Below are 24,449 nucleotides of genomic sequence, written 5' to 3'. Positions count from 1 at the left end.
TTTCTCTCTCTCTCTCTCTCTCTCTCGCACTCACTCTCTCTCGCTCCCTCTCGTACTAAATCAAGCGAGTGGGCATAGGCTCTCCTCCAGGAGGACAAACCTTTAAGTGCAGAACAAAATCAGCATGTTCCATCCAAGCCTCCATCATACATTATGCATGCGACAAAGTTTGGCAACAGTGGAGCTGATGTGATGACACAGCTAATCAATAAGAACCCACCGCATGAAACCTTTATAGTGGTTACTTTTTAAGGGCTCAAGTGAAGGAATTGTCTTTGTCAACTTTGGCTTAAAATATCCTTATATAGTTCCGGTACTTTCTCAGGGTCCACTGGTCTAGGTAAAAAATGTGTAAATTTTTGATGCCGTTTAGTCCTAGTCCCTTCTCTTGGAGTCCCATCTTTATTTAACGCAACGTAGTATCGTCTTCCAGTGTCCACGTGTTTATATAGATTTGATGAATATGTGTTATACCAGTTCTCTTCAAACTGCTCTCTGAATACACACTCCTGGGTTAATTTTTCCTATAAAAAGAAAAGAAAAAGCAGTAAGGAGACAGATAGCCACAAAAATAAGCTATTTTTAAAAGAATTACTATCTTCACGGCTTGAAATCAGTACCTCCTTGCTCAATTCACAGAATGAACCATTTCAATCCTCCCAGTTTTAGCTACGTAAAGCTGCATTGCTGGGTATTTCATTAAGCAGTCACAAGGGTGGATAACTCTACGTGAATCAAAAATGATTCTCCAAAAGCCTTGTTGCCCAAATCAAAACACCAACAACAAAACTGAAAACAGATATTTTAATTTCTGATCATTTCCAAGCAGCTCCCAAGACGTTACTGGACTTCTGTAACTAATTGCTTCAATCATGAGCGCAGGTGTTGGAACAAACAGACATAAGTAAAGAAAACTAGAACTCGTTTGCAGGGCTGTAATACAGTTTAGGGCCTTACAATCTCTACATCCTTTCATTGCATGGAGAACTTGATGCATTCCATTAATTTAAAAAGATACAATTTACTACCCTTCATTTGGTTTATTATTTGTATCACGGAACCACAACCCAAGAAAGCATCAAACAGGAGCACAAACCCCAGGCACTGAGATGAAGTTAGGTGAGGAAACTCCTCCAGGCTTGCTTTACTAGGGTTATTCTCATGTCCTGTCCTACTGATGGGACCCACTGAAGACAACCGTTCACCAGATCCCCCTGCCACAGACTCCCACTCCTTCCAGTTCGCCCACTTATTCAGTCTGTGTGTACCCCTCGACATCCTCTTGGTCTGAATAGATGGGGTTTGCTTAAAAAGTAGCCACCTGATAACTGGATTCATTTTAGGAAGGACTCAGACAAGTGACTGAGCAAGATGACTGGAAAAAAGATGATGAGCTCTAGCATGGCAGAGCTGATGGAAAGCTGGGAAAAATAAGCCTGGAAATAGTCTTTTCAGGTGGCAGAAAAGATATAATAATGATAATTTAGTATTTTTTTCGTAACAAGAGCTCTCACTTGAATAGCATTCACATCTACCAAACTCAGTTGCCAGCTGATGATCAATCTCTAATTATTACAAAGCTCCACACAACGCAGACTTCTGTGCATGTGTTTTACAGACTTTAAATCTTAAACCAGTCCTTTTAGATAGATACACAGGGAAGAGAAAATGGAGACCAAGACCCAGATGCAGCAAAGCATTGATGGCACCTAAGCCCTAAATGTGTGCCTGAACACAACTAAGGAGCCACAGTTCAAGCTCCAGTGCCCCCCGAGAAGCCACCATCCATGGCTTAACCCAGCAGCTTCCCAAAACACACCATCACCAAAGCCTGCAGCTTGCCCTGGGGCTGCAGGAGCCTTTGGGGCCACCTCTGCTGCTCAGGACTCAGCTCACAACCCTTTCCCAAAGCGACATACTTCAGCCTAGATATTTTGCTGCTGTTTTGTTTGGCAATCATGCCACTCTCGGGGTAGAGCTCTGCAGCCAGCCAGGGCTGGGGACCGGGGTCCCAGCCAGGCCCAAGGAGCCCTACGCACCTTGCAGGAGTCACCCAGAAACCATCCCACGTGGGGAGAGCAACCCCTGCACATGTGGGGAAAGCAAGCCAGTGTGCCTCTGCACCCCCACAAACCGGGGACTGGGCTACAAAGCCAGGGTCCTCCTCAGTGCCCAAAGGTTTGGGATTTGCAGGTTTCTCCTAAATTCAAGCTGTGGCAACTCTGATAGGCAAGAAAGGCAGCAAACAAGCAGCTTCTGACAAGCATTGGGAACCTCTTCACCCTTCAGGAAGAAGAAATCCACTACAGAACCATGTGTGATGTTAAACACTTAAGTATTCACTACAGCAGTGGCCCTGTCCCTGTGCGGAGCCGGATGGCTGCAGCTTGCACAGTCACGGGAGCAGCCTGTGGCAGAGGAGGAGGCGGCAGTCCCATCCCTCACACCCTCTCCTGCAGTTCCACCAAGAGACTTCCCTCTCTGCGGGTCCAGCAGAGCAGCGTGTGCGGAAACACAAAAGCATCTGCGGGCAGGCTGTATAGAACAACTTATTTTAGAGGTGTTTCTAACTATAACATTTTTAATGCACTAAGTAGGACAAACACATCAACACTCTGCACTGGTTCTAGGGAAAAGAAGCACAAATCTGTTTACATCTATCTTTATCTAAATATTTATCCTGCAACCTCCTATTGATAATTGCCTCTATGTCTTTTGACAGCTAGAAACTGCAGCAGTAATGAATATTGCTGGACCTCAGCATCAGCTGAAAGTTAAGACACATTGCAGCATCCCCTTATACAGCCTCAGACTACAAACTATTATAAAAATCATTCAGCTGCTACAAAGATTATCTTTAAGTAGAGCTTTCATTAGTGTTTTATTTTGCATGAGGTTTAAAATCACTTTGTTCGCTTTAAGGCAGAAGCAGATGCTAAGGGGTATTATATGCTGGTCTAGGTCCATGGGGAAAGAGAAACTAATTCAAATTGTTTTCCTGCTCTCAGAAGGCAATAAGATCACATGACAAGCACTGCAGAAGCCATCCCTGCTAAAAATAGCAACATTTTAGGAAGATATTTCAGTCCTGTCTTGAATTCATTAATTATTCACTTCATCTGCATTTTTTTTTAGCATCATCATAAATTTCTATCTTTGCAAGAACAGTACTTCCCCATGCCCTGAAGGAGAAATTTTAAAATAGCCTCTCTTTATCTGGCAGGTTTGATGGATCACGACAGCGCTGTGGTACACTTAACTAGCAGACCTTGAATAAGGGGGTTTGCATTGTACTGCGCTCTGGATGACTTCAACGGATTTTAAACTTACAAATTCAATCTTTATTTTACAAGTTTATCCTGTTTTTACTTCTCATCCTCTTACAACACAGATACATCTCTTTTGTCCATCAAAATTCTGAGAAATTCATGTATAGACAGTAGGCAAATACTTCGACATGAACTTGACAGAGCAATTGGGATGCAGGTTCAGATTTGTAGGGACAATAATAACACCTGCAGAGAAGTGAAATAATTTCTTTATAAATTTATCAAACCATTTCCTTCCAGGACACCTAGAAATTCTAGTTGTAGTCAGAGGCCACTGGAGTAAAGCAGTGTTGGTGACTTTGGATCAGGACCTGTAAATAATGTGGGGACCAAAATCCCAGCATATCCTTCTGTCCATGCCCTGGGAGATCCTTATGATAATGGCTCATCTAGTACCATGGCAGACAGAAACCAGTATCCACTATGATGGTCATCTACGTACCACCACAACACTACTTAACATTAGCTTACACTCAACGTTTTGAGCACACATGCCTTTATTCAAGCCAGAAATGAGCATAATACAGGGGTGAGGCTGGTCTATCCTGCCACCTTCTTGGCTCGTCAGCTCAGGATGGGAAAGTCTTGCTGAAAGCCAACTCTCCCAGTATGGGAAGGAGACGGTGTTTCCTGATCACAAGTGGCTTGCATTTCCCCTTCTGGCTGTGACATTTAGAAAGCCCCCGCATGCACAGTCGAAAAGCAAGATTTAGCCATAGAATACGGTAATTTTTCCATACTGTCATTCTAGCAGCTGACTTCTCTATCATTTTTCCAGTGCCAATATTTCCTTGCACCATACTTAATGTCACTAGACATCTTTTTTGAAGGCTGACACAAAAACCAAGCATACCCAACTGGAACAGCTGTGGCAAGTAACCTGCATTCTTGTGAAAGGGGAGGCTGCCTGCCTTGATCAAATCTTTAATTCAGGGGCCAAATAAGGAGGTGACCTCAAAATTACATAAATCAGATGTTGCACCACGTACCACATGTTTTCTATGAGGACTAGAGTATTCCACTACAAAGTGATTGATTCCCATTTTACTACATTTCCATACTTCACCTGTTTCTTTTTTTTAACCTGTTATTTAACTTACTTGGAATGTTCAAACCGGACCTTGCAAGGTCCTGCACCTGGGTCGGGGCAGCCCCCAGTACCAATACAGGTTGGGAGATGAGGGGATTGAGAGCAGCCCTGCCAAGAGGGACTTGGGGGTATTTATGGATGAAAAGCTGGACACGAAGAGAGGTGTGGCCAGCAGGTCGAGGGAGGTGATTCTGGCCCTCTGCTCCATCCTGGTGAGACCCCACCTGCAGTACTGCCTCCAGCTCTGGAGCCCTCAGCACAAGAAGGACATGGAAGTGTTGGAGCGGGTCCAGAGGAGGGAGGGCCACAAAAATGATCCGAGGGCTGGAGCACCTCTCCTATGAGGACAGGCTGAGAGAGTTGGGCTTGTTCAGCCTGGAGAAGAGAAAGCTGTGAGGAGACCTGATTGCGGCCTTTTGATACTTAAAGGGGGCCTATAGGAAAGATGGGGACAAGCTTTTTAGCAGCCTGTAGCAATAGGACAAGGGGTAATGGTTTTAAACTGAAAGAGGGTAGATTTAGACTAGATATAAGGAAGAAATTTTTTATGATGAAGGTGGTGAAACACTGGAACAGGTTGCCCAGAGAGGTAGTAGAGGTCCCATCCCTAGAAACATTCAAGACCAGGTTGGACGGGGCTCTGAGGAACCTGATCTAGTTAGTGGTGTCCCTGCTCACTGCAGGGGGGTTGGACTAGATGACCTCTAGGGGTCCCTTCCAAGCCAAAACATTCTATGATTCTGTTCTATGATTCTAAATAACTGAATTGTGCAACAGTGCACATATCACATGGGTGGAAACCCATGGCAGATTTAATTCAAAAGTCTGCTAATGCCTGGTCAGTGTTAGCAAGCCCAGAATACCCTTCCCTTCCTACATTCTCCACCATCTAACCAGGGAGAAAAATAATTATGTTACCCTATTTCCAGGTAGACTGATGAAAAGTGAGATTACAAATTAGTAAAGTAGATAGTTACAGCCATGAAAGATTTTATTTGGCCATGAAAGCCACACAATGAAAGATTTGCCAGCCTGTTTAAAAACAGATATTCCTGTGAGGCAGCTAATCGGAAATAAGCGGAAACAGGCAAAACACATGTATACTGCCCAGAGAACAGTTTCATGACTCTAAAGAACAGTAAGACATTTGTGCTGCTTAGTAGGTGAAAGCACAGACAGGGTCCTGTATAAAACACAACAATATTCTTTTTTCTTTTAAATGACCTCACAGAGCTAAAACTCCGATTTATTTTGTAACCTGACAAAAGGAAACCTCTTCAGACCATCATTCCTAAAATTACAAGAAAATTACATTTCACATCTAGCAAACTATTCTGTCTGTGCCCCAAATAGTGCTCCCTTTTGCAAGCTGCTACACTGATTCAATAGAGACACTTGACAAGAAAACACCTAATCCAGAAGCCCAAACAACTATTAAAAAGAAGCGTATCTCATGTAGTCAGCACTTCCTCCATACACCTGTGCACGTTATCACCGTGTTAATCCACCCTCTCTTAATAAAATCCAAATAGCCTCTAGAACATACTATTTCAGCTAATAATTAACGCTCATCCAGAGTTGTCATAAAGGTGTAATTTAGCATTTGCTGTGGTGTTGTCTGATCTCCCATGCTAAGCCTGTTAGTCTCTGGATGAGTGGACAACCTCCAGCCACGACGAGAAGCCAAGTACTGGTGTCCGAGCAGTGCCACTTTCCTTTCCAAGTTAGATGGCAGTGCGAGGCAAGCCCTGCACATCGAGAGTCTGACTTGGTGAATGTCACAGGGTGACAGAACATGGAAAGAAAAGAAGAAAGAAAGAGTCTGCAAAAAGGGCTAGTGGACTTTTTTTTTGTGTTTGTGTCAGTGCTGCTCCACGAGCACTTCAGAAAGACAGCAGGAAACCCTGCAGGGCCAGAAGAGAGACCGGGCCAGTAGCCAGGCACCCACGCTGCCACTCACAGGCATTTCATATTCCATGGCACTTTTCGCAAGATGAGGGAAATTAGGAAAGGTGTCCTGGCAAAAGCACAGTTGGGCAATTGCATTCTCCCTACCTGAGGTCACCTTGTACTTCCACAGAGATGGAGTATTCACCTTAGTTTCTCCTCCTAAACTTCTAATTAATTCATATAAAGTTTTTTATTATACATAAATCCCCACTTACAAAAAAACCCAGGTGTGACTGTTCTGTACTGCTGCCATGGAGCAGCTATGAGAGTGCTTAAAGATTAATATCTTTCATACAATAAGCTTGTAAAGTTCCCAAGACCTGGCAGAACCTGGTCCCCTTGGGAGCGTTACCATCAAAAGCCGCAGTAGCTACAGATACAGACACCATGGTGCTTCCACGTCCCGATGAAGGCGAAAGAAAAGCAGAGCTTCCTGAACAAAGCAAGCGGACTTCAGCATCAACAATAAAATCCCCAGAGACTGTCAATGCAGCAGGGATTTCATTGCTTCTCCCTTTTGCCCCATTGCCCCTCTTTTCCCGCTCCCATGCCCTCCACACCACCGTGGACCTCCCCTGGAGGGACCAGTCTGGGATCCAGCACTATGCTTTCCCAGGGTTGTTTACAGAGCTCTTCTGACATGAGCTGCAGGAGGATGAGATGCCAATTAGGCCTCCATCCATTTTTACCACTGCCAAATCCACAGCTCTTGCTTTCACTGATAGCCACTCCTTTGAGATTTCAAGTTTGCAGCATCTGTCAAGCTTTAAGCATGCCCTCCCTGGACATAAAATCATTATAGGAAGAGCAACCCCACTGTGCCCGAGCTCGCATCTGGCAGCACAGGCTGCCTACCAGCAGCCATGCTTATATCCATAAAGGTTTGATTTGCCCAGCCAAGTGCATTAGATGAAAATTCATTTTCACCTAAACACCCAGGGTCTGCCCACACTGCTGTTGGAAGCCATGTCAAAGCTCCAGAGACAGGCCTCGGGCCACATAAGCTGCCACAGCACCATTTCTCTGGAAGCTGAAGAGCTTCCTTCTCTGCACCACAATGGAGCAGGACCGGGATGAAGCCAACTCTTAAAAAGAAAAAAAACAAGCAGGTGTGTTCCCTCCCTTCCGTGCCAGCAGGACCAGGCCCACACTATGCCATTTACTAGTGACACTTCTGACCGCTATTTTATTTTTGGTTTCCCTGGCACAATCAAGAACTGCAGACATCAATGTTATCTAAGCATCTAATTCATAACGCTTGGCTGAACCTTTCCAAGAATCAGAAAGCAAGGTGGTATGCAATCTGATACGGGGGCAGGAGCCAATTTATAAAGAAGACAGAAGAAAAGTTCCCATCAGCTTAAATGGAACTTGGATCAGGCTTGTAATGATAAAAAGGCAACAAATATTTTAAAACACTAAAAGAACCATTTCAGGCACGCTCAGATTTACTGAAAGCTGTAACTTGACCTACCCCGGCTCCCCACTCCACAAATCCTCTTCTATCAAAAGACAACGTGCATGTCAAACCAGGGCTGTTATCCTACAGCTACACACACACTCTTTAGCCTGAAACACCAATTTAAGCTTTTAACCGAATAGAGATTTTTAACTAAAACACGCTTTCCTTAAACACAACTGAGATGGAGCATAGCACCAAAGTGTTTTGTCAGTATTTTTACGTTGTGTTGTGGTTCTCTAAGCACAGAACGCCGGGTTAAAGGAAAGATAGCCCTCCTTTAGCAGAAAGCGCTGCCTTGTGCAGGAGCAGTGTCATGGTTTAACCCAGCAGGCAGCAAAACACCACACAGCCACTTGCTCACTCCCCCACCAGTGGGATGGGGGAGAGAATAGGAAAAAAAGATAAAATTTGTGGGTTGAGATAATGACAACTTAATAGGACAGAAAAGGAAGGGAAAATAATGATAATGATAAAAGAATATATCAAAACAAGTGAAACACAATGCAGTTGCTCACCACCCGCTGACCGATGCCCAGTCCATCCCCAAGCAGAGGCCACACATCCCCAGCCAACTCCCCCCAGTTTTTTTTGTTCAGCATGACTTCATATGGCATGGGATATCCCTTTGGTCAGTCTGGGTCAGCTGTCCTGGCAGTGCCCCCTTCCAGCTTCTTGCACACCCCCAGCCTCCTTGCTAGCAGGGCAGTATGAAAACCTGAAAAGTCCTTGACTTAGTGTAAGCACTGCTCAGCAACAAGTCAGAGTGTTATCGACATTACTCTCATCCTAAATCCAAAACACAGCACTATGCGAGCTACTAGGCAGAAAATTAACTCTACCCCAGCTGAAACCAGGACAAGCAGCTAAAATCACACACTGAAAGACGTTGTAAAGTGAGTGAGAAAAAGTACTTGATCAGCACGAGTCTCTACACTCAGTAGAGTGTAGTAACTCAGTAAGTACCACCCAAACTGGATTTATCCATTGCTAGAGATTTACCCCTCAGCTATAAGGGGTCATAAAAACAGCAGAAACAGCAGAACGCTCAAGGCCTTTCATAAAACACTTTGCCACAGGGACCAAAGAGTTATAATACATATGTAGTGATAAAAATGTACACTATAAAGTACTTCGTGTTTCATTCTTTCAGCAAGATGATTTGGCCAAGAACTGATGAACAAAAGCCCGTCTCTGTATTTTGTTATTGATTTTACCTAGCTACCTGCTAGGTTCTAGCTCAGAGGGCAGGGACTTTACTGACCACAGTGTCATTCTGGATGGGGGATCATTAAACAAACAAAGCATCATGGACTATCGCATTTTGGAAAGATCCAGTCCTCGTTGAGATGCCAAACATCCACTGGAGTCTTGGTAACCAATACATTTGCCAGAGAGATTTGAAAAACCTACAGTGCTTTGGTGAGCAGTGCAGCTGGTGCTACTTTAAGATCTTTACCCAGCAGGACTCAATTGCATATTCAGTTTAAGTTGTTTGAAAATGAGGCCTTTTAATTTAATTTAATTTAATTTCTCACATTTTCTGGACACAAAAGAAGGCCAGCATTTCAAAGAGCTGCTGCTGAAGAAAACATGTCACGTTTGCCCTTTTAGACAGCAGCGCTCCTCTGTTGTCAAACATTTCTGACAAGCGGTCTCTCCAGAGATGACTCTCTGGACACTTCTCCCATTCCTTTTACTAGCGACAATCTCACCATAAAGTAATGGATCTAGATATGCAATTTTTAGTATTTCACTTTCTGAGCAGGACAAAAAAGATTTCCCTAATATTTCTCAGAAAAATCCACATATCTGTGGTGCTGCTATGCCCTGACTTAGGTTCTCAGTGATACAGCTGACCCCATCTTTGGAAAACGCTGGAGGAAGTCAGGTGGCTCTCCTCCTCCACAAGTCCTCTACTCCTCACACACATCTGTGGAGCCTGTCTTTCAGTGGGTCAAACTTTAGCCATGCAGTTAATTTCAGCTTTGATGAAAGAAGTTGTCAATCTTTCTGAAAAAAAAATAGATATGTAATAACAACTTCAACAGAATCGGTGATTGAAGAGCTCAAAAAACCAGGCAGTTGGTCTACCCGGTACTAGCAGCACATGGACCTTCCAAAGAATTCAGATTTTTAACATATAAAGGAAAAAAAACCCTGATGATTTGGTTTAAGCTTTAACACTTTTGTATTTTCTAAAATGACTCAAGGATTTTCCTGAAGTCTTCTCCGATAAGTTTCCTATTCTGAGTCCAGATTATACACTAGACACTGTCCTAAGGAAGGCATCAACAGGCCAAAATTCCCTTGCTATTCAATGGCAATAAACATTTACATGTTAAAAGACTGTCTTTAGATTGCAGACTCATACAGGCAGGAACCCTGTCTAGATTTAGGTTTTTTAAATGATGAATACAGTAGGGCTCTTACTTTGATTGGGGTCTGCTGACACAACCATAAAATTAACCAGTGGTTTTACAGGGGCAGGTCCAATCCTGCTTCTAGTAAAGCCAATGGCATTTCAACCGTAATAAAATCAAGTCAAAATTTCTCCTGAGTCACAGTTACAGTGCCTCCATAATTGTGTTAAATTTGAAGAGTAAAGTTTAGCATTTAAAGATGCACAGCCTGGGCCAGACCTCAAAAGCATGCAGCATCCACACCAGAAGCCAAGTTTTTCCTCAGCAGCAGTTGTGGAATACGGATATAAAATCTGATCTTCAAATCAAAAGTAATGGCAGAGGTCTGCCTTTGCGAAAGGAATGAAGAAGAAACTAAAGGGCTTTATATAAGGGACAAAAATGGATCTGCACTGTAACAAGCTTTATTTCTTAAGCTTTTTGAATGCAAGACAAATGAACTGTGATACCGCACATCACCAAATCAGCCTGAGCACATTCAAACTGCAAAGCAAATCTCAACCTAGACAAAATCCCTAATGAAGTCCCCGCAGGGCAGACTTTTTCTATTCTGCCTTTGAAAATGATGAATGGTAAAGTGGGAAAGAGTGCCACGTTCACATCCCACTGGCTCCTGAGTCAGAAACAGAGCACATCAGATCTTTATCTGATGCAGCGAATAATCCCCAAGCATATCTCAGTATGCCACTGCTGATGATGCTCTTTTAGCATGTCACTTCAACATAGCATTCTCAGATCAACTGAAGCCGCTGAACCTTTTCACACCTCTGCGTCGTTAACACAGCTGGCTCTGGGAACATTCAGGGCTGCAGCAACTGGGTAGCTACACAGCTGCAAAGAAGTGAATCTGAAGACATCCAAATTGAACACACCCAGCGCTTCCTCACTGGAAGGATTCGGGTTTGCGATGCAGTCATGCTATCCTAACAACGACCCGCTGCCAACAGCGCCGTACTCAACCCCTCTCCCATCCCGCGCTGCGGCCGATCCCTCCACCTGAGCGCTAGTCCTTGCCCAAACAGGCAACATGACAGTTCAGTGAGCTACACTGGCAGAGAAGCAACCCTACAAAAAAAAACCCCAAGCTTTCTTCTGTGGCCTTAGATCCCTAAATTAGGCTCCTGACAGGTCAGATGAGTTCTGTTTTCGGAGCAAGGAAGCAGAAGCACACAGTGGAGGCAGGGAACCAGGATTGCCCTTTCTGGAAGGGGGTTTCTGCAAGATGTTAGATCACCTTGGCTGCCTCCTCAAGCAGCAGCTCTCATCTCCTGTTTTTGTAAGAATACAAAATCTCAGACATTTTTAATTACAGGAAAGCAAATCATTAAATTAAGGTTCGAGTAGGATCCTGCTTTACCAAAGTTTAGCTTTATACACACACACACATGTATCTCCCTCATTTATGTAGGAGATAGTCTAAAATTTCCCTGTCCAAGGCATGGAGTGAGAATCCAATTTCAGCCCAGCATTGCAGACCAAGGTAAGGAGATCACTGATAGTTTTCTCTCGTATAAAATTATCCCCAGACCTAGCAAGCATCTGGAATGAAGTCCTCTGAGGAAAATCAAAGACCTGAGGAAAAGTGTAGTATCTATCCCGCAGGACGCTACTAGCAGGTATCTCTCTTTGGTGACCTCTTTGGTGACAGGTGTTATAATCTGTGAAATTCTGATTTAAAAAATAGACTGAAGTCTTAGTTTAATAAGAACCTCAGTAGTTTCAGTTTCACACAGAGCTTTCTCACTGATTACCCAGTGTTAAGTGTAGGAATTCACCTACAAATTCTTCCTGTACAAGTACCCACATCTCAAAAGACCTGTCTTTTCTACAGAGTCTTTCATACCTTGCTATCATTTTGCTGAGTGGGTTGCAGGTTTTGGTGCCTGTGAGGAACACCATTTAACAGTACCCAGCTTTCTGCAAGGCTGCCCATCCAAATTCAGAGATAGCCTATCTACAAAGGTGAAGTAGATGAGGTTGTAGACAAATCTTCCCAAGTAACTAAAAGTTTCAGGGCTTTCCTCACACCTATGCCTTCCACAAAGAAAACATCCACAATTACAAAGCTGTTTCCTACCATACAGTGCAGAGAGAAAGCAGTTTATGCTCCATCTCCCACCTCCCTGCAAAAATTCCTCAGGCCAGGTCAAAATCTCACCTCCTCATGACCTGAAACTTCCTCATTATCCAGCCTAAGCTTTCTTGTGACCCATTCAAACCAATTCGTTCTTGTCCTCTATTTCATGGACTTTTTTTTCTCTCCTTGGCATTAAACATCCGTGTATTTACAGAGGCCAAGAGCGTACCATCTCAGTTTTCATTCTGCAGGCTAAATAAGCCAAGATCTTTAGACTCTATCATTTGATAGTCTTTTCATCCCTCTGATCATCCCAGTAAGCCCTTTCTGCACCTGTTCCAGTTTCAATTCATCTTCTTTAACACAAGTAACCATAACTGCACTTTGCATTTAGAATGGATAATACCAGTGCTGTATGCAGTTGCGCCAACAGAGCTCTCCATGAGCCTCACATGTAAATATTTTAGGCACTTTAGGTCACCAAGTCCCTTCTGCGAGGCAGCCTTCTGTGCTAAAAATATTTCCCAACTTTGCAACATCTGCAAATTTCAGCAACATACTACTATTTTTTTATGACAAGATGTTTAATGTCCCTAATAAAAACAGGGAATAAAACCAGCCCGAGGACCAATCCATAAAAACTCCACTAATAGCTTCACTCCAGTCCAATACTTTTCAACACTCCCCACTGCTGTCTTCTCTTCGATTCTTTCACCATCTATCATACAGGTCTCCTAACGCTGGAGCAAATGTTCTCTTCTGCTGGGTCATACCTCACACAGCCCTGCAGATCAGCACAACCATAATTCCCATTTCTTGAAAAAGAAATTCCTACCAAAAATAAAATACTAGGCTTGCCTGAAACGATGGCCTCGAGTTGCACCAGGGCAGGTTTAGCTTGGACATTAGGAAAAATTTTTTCACTGAAAGGTTTGTTAAGCATTGGAATGGGCTGGCCAGGGAATTGGTCGTGTCCCCATCCCTGGAGGTATTTAAAAGATGGGCAGATGAGGTGCTTAGGGATGTGGTTTAGTGGTAGAATGGCAGGGTTAGGTTAACAGTTGGACTTGATGGTCTTAAAGGTCTTTTCCAACCTGAACAATTCTATAATTCTATTCACCCAACTTCAGTACAGTCATCTTGCATGTACTTTCAGGCCCTGCTCTATTCCATCATTTAAAAAGGTGTTCCTACACCCAGAGCACAACCCAGGTCAGACTGATGGCCCTGCAGCTTCCTAGGTCATGCCCCTGGCCAAACACAAACGATGCAGATGGAGGTCCACAAACGCTCAAGGCTGGCAAACACCTGCACTGCATCAGAAAGAAGCAATCCCTTCCTCACTCGGGCTTACTCCCACCTTTGCACTACCACATCTTGCAGTGTCCTGTGGCTGGAGGCAGCCCTTCTGCTTGGCTAGATTGCCCTCCAGCTCCCCGCTTCAGTTCATCGGGCAGCAACAGAAATGCTTGTGCCAGCAAAAGGGAGGGGACGGATGGTTGGAGGGAAAATAGCTGCTTCTTTTAGCAGTGGTGTCAGCTGCCCCCACTCCCTTTGCTCATCACATAATGGGGAATCCCCCAGCCCTCTGCTATCACCGCAAGGAGTCTATCAGAAATACTGGGTTGCCCAGTTCACAGCCACATTCAGACTGCATTGCTTTTACAGTCCCACCTGAATACACTGTGTCTGTAAAGACCCCTGTTCCCTTTTCATTTATATAGCTTAAAGTCTTTGCTTTATATTTTAGTATACGTTTCAGGGCCCCAGTCCGCTTTATTGCAGCCACTTCCATTTTATCCCTGTGCTTCTACACCTCTAAGACATGTGCTTTTCTGCAACCTGCCCTTCTCCCATTCCTCACAGACTCTCTGCCAAGCACCCACAGCCTATTAAGTCTCCAAATCCTTCCCGGGAATTTCACCCTTGCTGGAATGCCATTTCCACAGGATTTCTGCATCTCTGAAAAAGTTTCAGGTTTCCTTCACATTCAGAGCCATAAGCACCTTTTTTGAACTGGTCCTTTTCAGGTCTCAAAGTTTGCCCTTTCAAATTAGCTACAGGCCTGCTTCTTGCAACTCTTCGGCTTAAAGCGGATTTACTCAGAAAGACACGAGTCGCTGTTACTGCTAAAAGACACCATCATGGGAGTGCCAGGTTTTCCTGAGCAATGCCGCACATGCAGAAAGCCTGACCACTCCTCGCAACTCAGCCCCCCCCAGGAACTGCCCTCTGCGTCTCCACCATTTGTACCATTCACCAAAAAGCACTTCATTGTTTTACACACAAGCAGAAGGGTGTTAAACCTGCTGCCATAGCCATTATCCCTCCTGGGATTTGACCACTCTCAGCCTGGAAGTCTGTGCCTTCACTCAGGAAAACTGAATTTAATTCTCCCTCCAAAACCTGTTGTGCGCTGCAACCATCCAGTGAGTTTCCAGGCTCACCTCAGCCCCAGGCGCCTGCATGTACACTGACGGACAGATAATCCAGATTATTAAAAAAAAATCATTCCAGCCAAAGCATGTGGAATGACTTTAGATCAAAGGTGTTTAACAGGAAAGTGTGAATGAAAATGTGGTGTAATTTATTTATCTGTCCTATTCTTAGATATCTGCAGTGACCATACACTTGGCCCAGATGCTGTTCCTAACATGCACCTTCAACCTGTTTTTTTCTTCACGTTGTTTCCATGCACCTTGACCTCCCATTTGAAGGGCTGAACAATTCCCTTCCTTTATTTGCATGGGAACATAAGAGATATTTTTAGAACTCAACAAAACAAATCCTTACCTACACCAAGCAATTTTCAGTAAACTATGAAAAATTGTCCCTGTTTTGTGGAGAAAAATTTGCCTTCACCTGCCTTTGCAGCTGCCTAAGTCCTTCCAGGACTGTAGGGACCCAAACAAAAGAGCAAAACACTGCAGGTGCAGCCCTGCTGGGACAATAAAGAGGCATACCATCACCTCCCCACACACTTGCTGGGAAAACATGCTTCTTCAAGGACAGTACTCGCTCTCCTCCTCCTCCACCCTCTCCCCAGTAGTTTTAGGAGCAAAAGGCAGGTTTAGTGTCCCAAAAACATTGGGACAAACAAGATTTCCGTTAATTTTTTGAAGGACAGCAGTATATTACCCTGTTATAAGCAGTCCTAAATCTCACTTTGCTGCATGCACCCTGTAAGTCTGAAACCCAGAGGTGAGCAACCTCCCTCCCTGGCTCCAGATCTGGGCTCTTCGGCTCTGTCCCAGCTGCTCTGTGGGTATATGAAGCCTCTCTCTCTACCCTCTTCTCCCCTCTCTAGCACTCCTAGCCCTCTCCCCCTTCCCCAGTAACTCCATTTTCTCCACTCCTGTCTTCCTCCTCCCTCCTGCACAGCTCCCCTTGTAGCTGCTCCAGATCTCCCAACTCCCAATTTTCCTCCTGAGCATCCAATCTGAGCTGTCTTTTGCTATCTGCCAAGGACACAAGGAGCAATGGAGACACCAGCATTTCATAGAATCATAGAATCATAGAACGGCTTGGGTTGGAAGGGACCTTTAAAGATCAGCTAGTCCAAGCCCCCTGCACTGAACAGAGACACCTTTAACTAGATCAGGTTGCTCAGAGCTCCATCCAGCCTGGCCTTGAATATTTCCAGGGTTGGGGTGTCTACAACCTCTCTGGGCAACCTGTTCCAGTGTTTCACGACCTTCATCGTCAAAAATTTCTCTAGTCCGAGAAGAGGAGTGGGGCAGGTCCATGTCCATGGGAGATTGGTGGGGCAAGGATGCCAGCAGTGGGATGTAACACAGCTCTCTACTGCAGGAGAGCCTGGGACAGTGAGGGCAGCTGAGGTGAGGGTGTCCCATGGTCCTGCTGTGCTCAAGGTAGCGCAGGACTGCCTCAGAGGACAGCCTGCAGCATGAACAATGGGCACCCCATGGTGTGGGTGCTCATCACTGCCTGCCATGTGGGTGCCAACTCTTGATATTCCCAGGGGCAGGGGTGCAGGGCAGTGTGAGCATGGGGACAGCCCATGAAGGCATGAAGGTCATAGGACTGATCAGAAAGACCTCCTGCACTCCATGGCATGGCACTGTTAAACTACATTTGCTAACACTCTTGTCAGAGGTGTTGGCAAGAGCCATTTGGCACTCGAGAAGGAAAAAGGTCTTCGTGTCTCATCTTAACACGCTTCGGGTCCTAGTCCTATCTGTAATTTGGATTTTTCCTTCTCTCCAGTGACACAGTAGCTGTTGTGAAACATGATGAGTCATAGCTGCGGGCTGCAAGGGGAAGGCAAGGTAAAGGGAGAGCAGGAACAGAGCACGATGGGAGGGAAAGCTGCTGCCACTAACCAGCCTCCCAGTCATCGCTACAGAGCTACCACTGGCCTCTCTGCAACACCACATACATCTATCTTCAGCTTTCCCTGGCAAATTTTTGGTCGCAAAAATTTTCACGGTCCCCCACAACATCCTTCTCTCTAAATTGGAGAGCTATGGATTTGATGGGTGGACTGTTCGGTGGATAAGGAACTGGCTGGATGGTCGCGTCCAGAGGGTAGTGGTCAATGGCTCAATGTCCGGATGGAGACCGGTGACGAGTGGTGTCCCTCAGGGGTCCGTACTGGGACCGGTGCTCTTTAACATTTTCATCAATGACTTAGACAGCGAGATCGAGTGCACCCTCAGCAAGTTTGCGGATGACACCAAGCTGAGTGGTGAGGTTGACACACCAGAAGGAAGGGATGTCATCCAAAGAGACCTGGACAGGCTGGAGAGGTGGGCCTGTGTGAACCTCATGAGGTTCAACAAGGCCAAGTGCAAGGTCCTGCACCTGGGTTGGGGTAACCCCCAGTATCAATACAGGCTGGGGGAAGAAAGGATCGAGAGCAGCCCTGCCGAGAGGGACCTGGGGGTACTGATGGATGAAAAGCTAGACATGAGCCGACAATGTGCACTGGCAGCCCAGAAGGCCAACCGTACTCTGGGCTGCATCGGGAGAAGCGTGGCCAGCAGGTCGAGGGAGGTGATTCTGCCCCTCTACTCAGCTCTGGTGAGACCTCACCTGGAGTACTGCGTCCAGCTCTGGAGCCCTCAGCACAAGAAGGACATGGAACTGTTGGAACGGGTCCAGAGGAGGGCTACAAAAATGATCCGAGGGCTGGAGCACCTCTCCTATGAGGACAGGCTGAGAGAGTTGGGCTTGTTCAGTCTGGAGAAAAGGAGGCTACGGGGAGACCTGATTGCGGCCTTCCAGTACCTAAAGGGGGCCTATAGGAAAGATGGGGAACGTCTTTTTCATAGGGCCAGCTGTGTTAGGACAAGGGGAAATGGTTTTAAACTAGAACAGGGTAGGTTCAGGCTAGAGGTAAGGAAGAAATTTTTTACAATGAGAGTGGTAAAACACTGGAACAGGTTGCCCAGAGAGGTAGTGGAGGCCCCATCCCTGGAAACATTCAAGGCCAGGTTGGATGGGGCTCTGAGCAATCTGATCTAGTTAGCAGTGTCCCTGCTCACTGCAGGGGGGTTGGACTAGATGACCACTAGTGGTCCCTTCCAACCCTAAACATTCTATGATTCTATGATTAAATCTGTGGGATGAGGAGGAACTTGAGAACAGCCACCCTATGTTATACGTTGCTGCCTGAGAGCAGCGTGAGAGTTGCCGTGCTCTTTTAAGCAGAAGATGCAGTAGGAACTGACCCCCGTAAGGGTGGCAAGCTGGGAAGAGTTTGTCAGGAAGCTAATCTAGGAGGAGAGCAGCACTTTGAGAAGGCCAAGAGGAACATGTCTGGATCAAGATACACTGAACCTGCCTTCACTGTTGCCTTTCATGAAAATTGGCAGCAATCACCCATCCTGGCTGCTCTGCTTTGCCATATGTCCCATCTCCAGTGGCACTACAAATATGCTGGGAAAAATCTTCCTGTGCCAAATGTTTCAACCACAAATACAAAAGGATAGAAGTCTTTTAGGTCGCTGATTTGATTCACACTTAATATATTTTTCATGCAGTAATTTGAATATAAATATGATAGTGTCATACACATAGGGCGTCTATTCCGGCAGTGGCAAGTACTGACTGCCTGCAGAAACACACCTGCTTAGATCCACAATGCTGATGTAGACTAGCAGGACCAGGTATTTCTGAGGTTGCTATTCAGTTGTGTGTGGGAAACAGGTTTCCCACCTTAGAAAACGCGTTCTCCGCCTCGTAAGTGTAGCTGCTCCATGACAAAGCTGGTGCTATTCACAGCCCTTAGTGAAGAAACCAAGACGGAGGGACCCACCTCCCAGCACAAGCAGCACAAGGGCAACTTGCTGGTGCCACAGAACACTTAACTCTGCTTAATTCATGTGAAAAACCTGAACCTCAGTCCATCACATATCAGTCTCAAAACCAATTTCAGTTAAACTGATCTTCTCTCTTGCCAGAAAGATAATTGTATGCTGGATTGTGCCTTGCTTCTGGTTCAAAGTGCAGCATTTATTCCCATCGGAGAACTTCACGTTCAATTAATTGCATTTTTTTGACCAAAACCAAAAGCAAAACACTGTCACTTAAAAATGTCCAGCCAATTCTACACGAAAATCTGCTCTGAGGCCTGCTTATCTCAGTGTTTCTACGAGAGCTGACAGTTGCTGAAATATAGGCACTACGATTGCTAGTGTTGACAAGGCTTTAAAGCATCATCACACTGAGCAGCCATTAGAGGTTATATTTCATTGGAAGTAATGTAATTCAATTACCATCACTCTTTAGTATGTCCCATCTCTAGAGGCTGACAATAAGCCATGTCATCCATCAGATTTTAACCTGAACTTTGCATTCTGGCCCTATAGATTGCCAGTTCTCCATTATGACTGGCTTCATATTTTTAGCGTCATTTCTTAGGGAAAAGAGGTTATCCAATTATATTCTACATCCATCTGCCTGCCTGCCTTAGCTTTTCAACCAGTTTCAATCAGAAGGCAAAGGTCTTCAAGAAAATTAAGTTCCTATCAGTTTTGCGACTGATCAGAGGCAGGGTAAAGAAGAGAAATCATTTACACATCCCACTTGGGAGCGGTGAGCTATGTAATCCCTGCAAACTGACAACCCGGTGAGCATGGACAGCTAACGGTATCTCTTTCTCCATGCAAGAAACACAAAAGGCTGGGGAATTTGTGTTATTGCAGGGACAGAAGGTCAGGGAGACCCTTGTCTCGGACTGTGAGACACAAACCACTAGGAAAGTAGACTCGTCGTTCCATGCTGTTCATGGAACAACTATTTTATTAACGCAGTGATCTTAGTAATTTACAAATAATTTCTTGGGCATATTTCTTCATCAAAGAACGTTTTGAGTAATTCGCTCTGACAGTCAAACATATTGCAAACACAAAATATACATTGCACAGAAAAGTGATATAACATTTGCTTTCCCAAGTCTATGCGTTTAAGCTCTATCAATAACCACATTTTCTTTTTCAGAGTATCTGAAGTGTAGAGTAACTGATTCACTATGTTTATCTATTTAAACAATTACTCTTACTGATGATTATCAACATTACTGATTCATATTGCTGTTGTTGTTCTGCCTTTTTGCTGCCTAACTGAACCATAAAAGTAATCATGACTTCACCAGTTCTTTATCCCATTCATCAGCTGCACAAGGATTGTGACTTAGGACAACTTACTCACTCCTTACAGGCAACTTGTTTACATCTGTAATTGCATCCATTCCCTTTCTCCCTTCCTTTCCACCCTTCCAACCTCTTCCTCCTCCATATTGCCATTTATGCTAAATCCCTTTTCTTTGGCCTTTCCCACTCACTGGTTCTCACCACCTCTGCACCTTCTCCCATGTCCACACATTAACCATTCCAGCTTTGCCCCTCATTCTACCACCTCTTTTTCTGCCTCCCACATACATTGTCACAACCTGTACCTTTTGGCTTCCTCCCCTAGCCCACTCTTTGCTTCCCCTCTCTACCTTCCCTCCCTCACACCAAATGTTATTAGGAAGGGATCCGTGAACCTGGACACCCCCATACAAACATTTCTGCTGGATCTTCCTGGTCTCACTTCCTCACGCTCCTCCACGGATCATGTTTATGGAAGCTGGACCTCCCGCTGGACCTCCCTCTTACTCCTGTTTTCACCTGCCCACTCATCACCATCTTCCCATGTTTCCCCCCACTCACACTGCTGTCCCACTCAGCTCCCTCCCCACCCTTTTCCCAGTTACCATTACTCCCCGCTGACACAGGTATCGTCAGCTACCACCAAAATAACTCTCCACCACTGTAACTCCTTTCTGAACGTCTCTCTTTGCAACATTTACACCACCAGTCGACCACTGTCACCTTCTCCTCCGTGCCTCGAACAAATGACAGTGAATACACAGCCTCCCTTCAGTATAGACATTTGCTTACCCTTTGAACCTGCCATCCTCTTCCTCAAATACAACTGCTTCTCTAGTCCTTGTCAACTCTGGAGGTTGATACTTTACTGCTAGAAGAGGTTGCCTTCTACTATTTGGGGAGTTACCTGCTTGATTTCAGATTCCTCCCCCTCCCCCCCACTCACGATCCACCCTGAGTATGAACCCCTGTGTACATCAGGTGGCTCAAGTAAGCCCAGGTAAGGGTCGCACACACATGCATGCAGGTAGGCTGGTTTGCCAGTCTAACCCACATCTGAAATACCAAGTTTTACTCCTCCCTTACACCCATTACCCACTCCCGCAGGGAGCACCAGCTGAAGTTTCAGGACAAGACCACCAAGCCTCTTGCCCTCATTCCTATACTTTTTATAACTTTTATCCACTCCTATTTCTCATTTTCTCATCCCCATATGCCACCCTTTACCTCCCCCTCTGCCTTCTTTTGTCAATTCCTAGAAAGCTCTGCCTACGCACAGAAGGCAGCCACTTTGTCTTGCTTTAGGTCTCTACTAAAAGGACAGGTTTACAAATCTTACATCCTTTAGTCTTCAGTGACCAGCTCCGGCCATCAGTCTCCATTGCTTGTATCTAAATTGTCGTCCATCCGCATTATTACTCCTTCCTGATTTTGTCACCTTTTCCCTCTCCTGTATTCATTATACCACCCACGGCTTGTAGGAGCTATCAAGTATTTGTCCCACAGAATGTAAGGATCTCAACCGTCCAAGACAAGCGGGAACTTACCGAGCCGTACAGTTCCCCTTTCTCATTCATTCCAAGGTAGAGTCCACTGTCGACTCCTCGGATGCTGACCAAGCCCACTGCTATACTGATAAATTCCAGTATACCTATAAAATGCAGGAAAAAACAAACAATTGGTTTCCATTGAAAGATCTTGTTTTCCAGATGTGATTGATCTCTGAGCAACAAGCAGCTATTTTCAAAGGTGTTTTCCCATTTCCCAGTTAGAAGGAAGATGAGGAACAAATGAACATGTCTTAAAATACAATACTTGAACAGTGAAGTCCTTTGAGTCTCTGCTAGAACATTGCATTGCAGACAGCACTAACAGACCAAATTAAAAGATTACTCTCAATCTTTCTCATCATTTCTAAACACAAATCTAAAGCTCATATTCTCAGTCATATTCTGATTTGCATGACAAATAATACATTCAAAGAAAAAAAACCCAAGTTTTTAGATTGCCAAAATTAGCAGTATTAAAGAACCTATGAAATTTGTCTTGCAAAATAAATTCTGAGAAAATACATTTGAATCAGTATTCTGAGGTGAAAACAATGTTACACGTGGAACCAAAAGATCAGGCATCAACGAACCAGGAATATGTGGAAAGGCTTACTCACAGTATGATCTTCCAGAGGCTTGAGAAAGGAAAATCCTTAGTATAGTCCAGAGTCTCACACATTTCTGCCTAGGTGTTAACCATCTCCCTGGTGTGTTATTTTTTACTCATCTCAAATTTGAAAATTAAAATATTCTAAGCCTAAGTAATAGTGTATAAGTGATGAAGTCCTCCTGTGCACAGCAAGCTCACGCAGACATTTGTGCACTAGAGAGACTAACTTTTTGCAGAGAAGCCCCGCTTCTGCAAAGCCCCGAGGTTCAGCATCGATGTGCACGCTACAGCAAGTGTCCATATCAAATATCAGCTCATCTGGTTCTGAGGGTCTGGGGGTTTTTTGGCAGCCTGCCCTGCAAATTGCTTACCTCCTTCAGTGAGGATGCTACCAACCAAACCTTGCATAAACCTAGGAGTCTTGTGGAAAAAAAAAAAAAAATGGAAATTGCTTCTTCCTATTTGGGGCCATCTGTGTAAGAGGGTAATGGCCTTACAGGAGTTATCCAGCAACGTTCAGAAGCACACTGCTGCGTTACGCTACTTTCCAAGCCACAAAATAAAGCATGGTGTAGCATTTTCAAGAGATTTTGTGAATTTTCATGTCTAAGCACACCAAGTAACTATTTTTAACGCTTATTGGAAACTGTATTTACATGAAATAATAAAATAAAGAGTATAGTATGTGTTGAGCCTCACGTGGCCAATAAAAAAGCACTTTCATGGATTTTTTGAACAATTAATTTGGCATCTCCCGCAAAACAGTTGAGCACTAATCAATAACAGGCATGAATCACATAAATCTAACACAGCACAAGTTGAAGCCAATAGGGAAAATTTATAGCCAAGCTAATGTAAAGATGAAATGCATTCCCTGTAAGGGACTATCGATCATTACCTTATATATTATTCAGTACTACAAACACCACAGTCCTATTGTTTTGATAACCCAGTTTTAAGGCCTGGGCATCTTAAATTATTCTCTACATATGCACAAATCAAAAATACTGGGAGGAAATATTCAGTAATTATGGATTTTTTTTTAAGTAATAAAAAGTGGTAGCATGCTGTTTATCTGCTATATGTAGTACCTCGGATACAATCGATCCATTTAAATTTAAACATTCCCATTGTATCTGGACATGAAATACTTCCAGATTTCTTACTAAGGCTTCTTCTGTAAAGCTTTTACCAAACTATCACATTACCTGATACATATTACCAAGCAATTTTAACTGAGGTTAAATCTTACATTAAGTGTGGAATATACCATACTACAGCTAAGTCAGTAAGTCTGGCATCTTTCTCATCAGCATAAATGTAGACTTTAATTGCTGTCCTCGTTTCAAACATTTGGGTGCATGCTGCTTAGTGCGTCAAAAGAACAAAAAAGCACTGTCACGTCCTATTGTAAGTGCCGAAGATGAATTTAAGGTACTTGGCAAAGTGCATCCACATATTTGAGATCAGAATAGAGACTTGTTCATTTGAAATATTCAAAAGCCTATTCACAGCAGGTTTTATGTGCCATGCTGTTAAGTCCTTCAAGAGGTTATCTGGGGCCAAGCATGCAGTCTTACACAAGTCTTGCCAGTTCAAGGATTGCATGATTTGGCCCAACACTCCTGTGAATATTTTCACTGTATAGTTTCTCTAATGTACAGGTAGTACTTAGGACCTGAACCAGATATTAAAATAGATACTCCTCTTCATAATGAGGCTGGACCAAATGAAAATCAGGACAGCTCCAAACTCTAAAGCTAGAGCTCTATTTATAGCTAAAAATGGGGGAGAGAAGAAAAGGAGAGAGGAAGTAACTGTCTCCGTACGTGGGATGCCGAGCATCTTCTTGTCAGACATTGAACACTTTAATGAAACCACTTCAAGGCAAAGACCCGCTCCTCCATAAAGAGGTTCGGAAAAAAGTTTGGGGAAACTTGTTCCTTACACGTCCACATCAACCCTTCATGCACCTTCTGCCACATGATCCAACTTTGACCGGGCCAAGCGAGCGGCAGCAGGACACCAGCCAGAGGGCGAAGGCTGCCCCGCTCTGCTGGCAGGCTCACGGCAGGGCGAGGAGGTGGGTCGCTCACACAACGCTGGGACAGTAACTTTCATCTCGTTTAGCTCTAGTGAGGATCAGACTGAGCGAAGCATTTGCCTTGGCGTTAAGCAACGCGCATCTTCGCAACTACAGATCTTTCTCTTGCTGGTGTTCCACCCTTCGCACGTTTTTGTCTCTGGCTACAGAGGGGCTCTCTTTGTATCGCTGGATTGAAGCAGCTCAGCTGGCACTTAGCACCCTAACACACCGCCAACGAATACGGGGAACAAGCGTCTCT

General features: G+C 44.5%; 1 protein-coding gene across 1 annotated transcript in view; it reads right to left on the bottom strand.

Annotated features, from left to right (window-relative positions):
* Positions 1 to 278: 278 nt before the first annotated feature.
* Positions 279 to 24,449, bottom strand: part of FGF9 (fibroblast growth factor 9) — a 27,606-nt gene continuing 3,435 nt past the window's right edge. Inside the window, exons 2-3 of the mRNA XM_009644883.2 lie at positions 21,492 to 21,595; positions 279 to 524 (exon numbers count right to left, since the gene is read on the bottom strand). Coding sequence (XP_009643178.1) covers positions 279 to 524; positions 21,492 to 21,595 — 350 coding nt within the window. The remainder of the gene's footprint in view (positions 525 to 21,491; positions 21,596 to 24,449) is intronic.

Source organism: Egretta garzetta, unplaced genomic scaffold, assembly GCF_000687185.1.
Source record: "Egretta garzetta isolate BGI_Z169 unplaced genomic scaffold, ASM68718v1 scaffold98, whole genome shotgun sequence".
Classification (NCBI taxonomy): Eukaryota; Metazoa; Chordata; class Aves; order Pelecaniformes; family Ardeidae; genus Egretta; species Egretta garzetta.
Note: the sequence above shows the minus strand (reverse complement) of the source record. Positions and strands in the feature narration are given on the sequence as shown.